We start from the raw sequence: 5,817 nt of genomic DNA, 5'->3' as shown, positions 1-5,817 counted from the left end.
GTGTGGCTCAGAGCAATGCCCAACCATAGACTGTTCTGATGGTGGTCTTTTGTGGGGAAAGGGGAGGGGGGGTAAGGGTAGCATTAGCTATGGCCAAGCTAACGTTATGGTGTTGAGCAAGGTGTGTTTGTGAGTGAGTGAGAGACAGAGAAAGAGAGACAGACATACAGACACTGAGGAGAAAAATAAACGGAAAATTCCAGCATATATTTCTACCTCCGCCGCTCTGTTTTATTCAGGGTCTGTCGCTGCAGGCAAACAGATGCCAACTCATTTTCTCTTCTTCACAGCGACCAAACTTACACAGCTTCTAATATGCATTCTCATTTCCAGCTGTTGATGATTAAATAAGAAGAAAATAGTTTGACAACAACAAAAAACGCAGAGCGGAAAGCAGATTGTTGATAGTGGCAACTAATCTAGAAAAGGTAATTGTTCTGCGGTTATCTGGTGCTCTACAGCAGAAAGAAGACGGTTGGTAGTAGAGCTAGCACGGTTCCGTATCGCCTGCAGTGTTCTGTAAGATCTACGCCTACTGTCTCGTTAAACAAACGGATCGCAGTCTTTCACTTGGTTCACACATACCGAACCAGGGTTTCTACCTTGTATTTCTATAGTGAGGTTAACAGGTGTCAGATCCCTTTATTCTTATCCTAACTCGGTAATTGACTTATCAACGTTCAAGCGGAGGACAAGCAAACAGTAGCTTCACGTCAACCCATGTTGGTACTTTCCAGACCAGTTTCTCAGCTCTGACCATAGAAACACTGTTAGAACTACGAGATTCTCATCCTTAATCTTCCTCCTACTTGCACCATTTGGATATTGCTGTGGATCAATGCGTCTGCTAATTGATTGAAATGTTAGATCTGGCCCGCTTGTTCAGACCGGTGTACCGGGAGAGAACACTGATGAGGAATCTGATGGATGTTCAAGGTCAGGGAGAACAACCGACTTCCGACACACACACACAAAACTAGCCCTCACGAACATCTTGTCCTCAAACACAACCCCTCAGACACACACACACGCGCACACACACGCAGGTTTCAGACAGTGTCGTGGTGCTGAGACAGTAGGGGGAGATCAGCAGACTGGGGGGGGATTATGAAACTTGGGACATTGATTAGCATTTGTAAGGCAAATGACTTCCTGGCTCAGCCGGCTCCACGCCTCAAGGACAAATTAAATTGAAGAGCTGGCTGAAAATTTTTTTTTTATTAATTTCGGGGAAATGTATTTGGTCTGGACGACAGACGGGAGAATAGGGATGAAGTGGACCGGTATGTCGGATTAAATCTGGACGCGGGGAATTCCTAGCACTGGCAGAGAAAACCCAAGGTGTTTCGCAGAAGTTTGTTGGCATTCAGCAGGAAAATACTGAGAGGCAGTTCTCAACAAGAGAAGACTTCTGGGGCTAGGTTCAGTCTTCAGCAAATTAGTGTAGTCCCCTGTAAGTTGTTTTCTCTCACGGAGCCTCGCTAGTCTTACCTGAGGGACGGCTAAAGGGCCTACTCTTAGACCGGAACAACCTGCTGAGATAATGGTTTGAGCAAGGCCCTGAAGCCTGGAGCGAACAGACAAGCTAACACCTGTTATACTAACCCCCTTAGCAAGCATCCAATCCAACCCATGCCTATCCGCATTGACCACCCAGAAGGGCTTTGCCTACAGCACTTTCAGGGGCACTGGCCGATAGCCTAGCCCAGGTAAATAGCAGGCTAGCCCCGCCCAATAGCCCAGCCCAGGTAAATAACAGGCTAGCCCCACCCAATAGCCTAGCCCAGGTAAATAGCAGGCTAGCCCCGCCCAATAGCCCAGCCCAGGTAAATAGCAGGCTAGCCCCGCCCAATAGCCTAGCTCAGTCCAGCCCATAAGCCCAGCATTAGATAGCCATAAACCCCACCCTAGCATCTGAAAGAACTGGCAACTGGCATGGCTCAAGCTATTTTTAAGCAGCCAAACAGGCACCAAACAAACCAAGGGCACACTATCTCTACCCCCTCCTCCCCCCCCCCACCCCTCCCTCCTCCAAATGACCTTTAGCTTGACTCCCATCTCGCCCCACCTTGTCACCCCGTACCACCACGCAAACATTAACTTCTCGTCTAATTTTTCCAGCTGGACCCTGAGGTGGAAGTAACGCTCGTCGGCTTGTGAAATAGCAGGCTACTGATTAAGCCCCAGCAGGTGGATTTCCTCAACAGGCCGGTTGAAAGTGAGACAGGGATAACGAGTCAGCAAGGCTGTATGAGCCAGCCTATTGTAAAGTGGATTAAACTGACTAGGCTCAAATTAGGCTGTATCCTTGAGGGTGTTTAATTTAAACCAAACGTTCAATCTGGATGATAAAAAGCCCCTTATGGATTTGAGGGTCACATCTTAACAGTGTTAAAACGAATTGGGTTTAATTGAATTAATGACAAATGTTTTTGCTGTGTCTCAAATCCTTTTTCAACTGCCAGAAGACTTGGAGGTTGTGTTCTATTCCGCAAATAGGCTTTTTCAAACATGCAGTTGAGGGAGGGAGGGGCCACTGCGCATTGGGGGAGGGGCTGAGGGGCAGTGCCGAGAGAAGGGTTCCAACGTTGTGGAGCATTAAAAAAAGTTCTGAAATGTTCCACTTTTTAGTGGCACTGTGACGCGTCGACCAATCAACTGACGTCATGTAAACTAAACAGGTGAGGTTCATATTCTTGCCATCTCTGATCGCCCGTTTTGTTTTTTTAATACATTTTTGTATGATTGATCAAGATTTAAACAAACGCAGCTGCTAGTTAGTACCATTTTAGCCATCGCTATCCTCTCATCTGTTTACTATAAAACACACAATGCAAACGCGGACTCAAAGCTAACAACCGTAGCTAATTAGCTGCACGTAGTCAACCTTTCAACTTAGTCAACACCTACACAGCCGGCTTGAGTTCATGACCAGCGCAGAGCTGCAGAGCTTGGATTTGCATATACGTCCTTGAATATATTTCCTTATTGTGCTAACTATGTTATGCTAGCTAGTCTAGTTTAGTGTTTACTGGCAACATATTGATGTTGCTCGTCCACAAATGCTCAAATAAACGCATAGAACATGGTTCACTCCCGTTGCTAGGCGGCCTGGCTCGATTGTCCTGCAGGGGCTGTCACATTACGTCAATTGAAAATGAATGGGAGGCGGAATATTGCTCGCGTATTTCGTCTCGATTCGCTGTCAGCCTAACACCGCTCCACTGCACGTGTGGATGCACCAAACCACTTGGATACATCAAATAAATTCCAACACTGATAAATGCAAGGTCGAGAATCCGGTTTTAAAATAAATCCCATGAATCGCAGGCAAACTCTACAATCAAGATTCCTCGCCATGCCTGTAAGAGACTTCAAAGGGCCTTCTACAGAAAAGTATCCGGCACTCAAAAAAAAAAAAAAAACTCCAAAGCAGGAATCTGCCTGAGGAACCGAGGACGAGTTTCTCCACTGTGTCTGAAGACACATATTTGCTCTCCATCAATGGTTTAACGGCTTTTTCTCTCACACACACACACACCTCTCTGACCTGGCCCCAGGAGTTCCTCCCCAGGAGTTACAGCACCAGAAACAGTCGGAGACCCTCTTACAGTGCCACTCACAACCCCCCACCCCTCTGCAGTCTCCCCCCCCCCCCCCCCCCCCCCTGTTCCCTTCCCCAGGGACGCCACCTCGCCAGCTGGCCCCTCACAGCCCGCGGCGCAGGCCCAAGCCAGCCAATCAGCACGCAAACGTCCCACCAGGCACTGAATATGCCAGCTAATCAGCTCGCTAGCAATCCACGAAACCTGCCACCAGCCAAGCCATTCCTCCGGGACACCACAGACAGACAAGGCCGTGGTTTGTAGAACCCACTTAAACTGACAAAACACACTAGAAAAAGTTAGAAGGAAAGCAGTTTCAAGGAAGTTGTATTTGTGCTTGGGTGGGTTTAAGGGGGGAAGGGGAGGGGGGAGACAAATATGAGCTGTGTGAAGCTATTTCAACTTTCGGGCTGAGACGTATTAAGCAGTTTATTGTATTAAAACAGACTAGGCAGACAAGTGCTCTTTAAGCCACCCAAGAAATTCAATTTCACTTGAGGCTGAAGACCGATGACCCCCCACCTACGTGACTCACTGATAATACAAGGTTGTTGTTTTTTTGGACAATTGATTTTCCTCCACCTCTTCCAATAACCTTCCCCTATGCCTGGCAGTGTACTCTTTTTTTATCCCCTCCTCCGTCCCTCCCTCTGTCGCTCCATCATTATCATCCTCCTCTCTCCCTCCTCCTCTCTCGCTCTCCCTCCCCTCCCTCCCTCCCCCTCCTTCCCCCTCGCTCTCTCTCCCTCGCTCTCCCTCTCCCCCCCCTTCGCTCTCTCTCCCCCTCCCTCCCTCCCTCCCCTCCCCCCCCCTCCTCCAGATGCTTCCCCACCGTGTGCTCACGACTCCTGTCAGTAAGGGCCCAGGATGCGAGATAACCAAAAGGTCTCCTTCAACCCTCCCCTCCGACCTCTGGCTGTCAAAGCCTCAGAGCTCCCCTCCTCTCCCCCCCCCCCCCTTCTCCTCTCCCCTCCTCCTCCGTCCAGGGTAGACAGACTGTATCCCCGGGATGAAAGGCTGGCAGGATGAGAGAAAGGAGAGCAGCGGGGGGGGGGGGGGGGGGATCTGGTGTTTGCTCCACCATCGCCCCCCACTGCCGGACGACTCCGTTATTCATCTCTGTGTGAGCGAATACTAATACCAGCCCTGTCTGTCTGAGGTGTGTGTGTGTGTGTGTGCGTGTGTGTAAGGAAGGGGGAGGGCTATTATCACCTGGCAACAAGGATAGGCTACTCTCCTCCCTGTGGCTGGCTGACATGAGATCAGCTCCCTTAGACTCTGAGCAACATTCATGCCCTAGATTCCAGATCTGTTCTCTGGGACGGGAGTGGGCAGAGCATGGTCAGAGAAGAGAGAGGGGGGGAGGGGAGGGAGGGGGGGGGGAAGGGGTGATGGCTGGAGTCCAACACTTGCCTTCCAGGTATGTACTGTATCTGTATGTGCACTCATACAGACACAGAGCCATCTCTAACCTTGTTAGAGATGACAAGCACCTCTTTCCTATGGATGAGTTGTACAGGTGCAGCAGCAGAGCCACTGCCTGCAGAGCTGCAGTCTTACTTCCTGCTGGGCGGTCTCACTTCCTGCTGCGGCAGTCTTACTTCCTGTCAGCCGGACAGCAGTGCTGCACTCCGACGGGCTAGTGAACACAGGAAGGCCTGGCCCATGCATAATTCATTCATTCGTGAAGGGGCATCAGCAAATATGCTAATCGAGCTGGGATCCCACATTGCTCTCCCTCACCCCCTCCCCACCAGGGGAGCACAAGTATCCCGCTACGGTGAGAGTCGTCTGGAACCAGCCTGGGTTTCCTCATATAGAAACATTCCATTACACAGCCCTCCACGCAACACTAGTCCTGTACGATCAATGAAATGAAAGCATTAGTAGTGAGAAGAGAAGCAAGGTATTAAGAAGATGTGAATGTGTGTGTGTGTGTAAGCAAAAGAAAGAGAGGAGAGAAAGAGAGGGTGCGTTTGTATCTAGCTGAGCTCCGGTGTGGGTACGGACTTGGGAGCAGCTAATCCTGAAGAAAACAAAGAGAAAAGGCTGTTTATGTGCAGGCAGGGCTGGTTATCATGCTCTCCTGTTGGCCCCCCAGGGGGGCGGGGGGCAGCTCCTACGCCTGGCACCAGGCGCCCAGGGACAGCTCTGTCACCACCACACGCCTCGCCAGCCACAGCGCCTGCCGGTCTCTCCCTCTCTCTCTCCA

The 5,817-nt window shown here is 50.2% G+C and overlaps 1 protein-coding gene across 1 annotated transcript in view; it reads right to left on the bottom strand.

The window, feature by feature from the left end:
• Positions 1-5,276, bottom strand: part of stt3b (STT3 oligosaccharyltransferase complex catalytic subunit B) — a 23,037-nt gene extending 17,761 nt beyond the window's left edge. Inside the window, exon 1 of the mRNA XM_062446093.1 lies at positions 5,123-5,276. Coding sequence (XP_062302077.1) covers positions 5,123-5,276 — 154 coding nt within the window. The remainder of the gene's footprint in view (positions 1-5,122) is intronic.
• Between the last annotated feature and the right edge of the window lie 541 nt (positions 5,277-5,817).

Source organism: Osmerus eperlanus, chromosome 20, assembly GCF_963692335.1.
Source record: "Osmerus eperlanus chromosome 20, fOsmEpe2.1, whole genome shotgun sequence".
NCBI lineage: Eukaryota > Metazoa > Chordata > Actinopteri > Osmeriformes > Osmeridae > Osmerus > Osmerus eperlanus.
The sequence above is the reverse complement of the archived record's forward strand: the minus strand, read 5'-3'. Positions and strand labels throughout refer to the sequence as shown.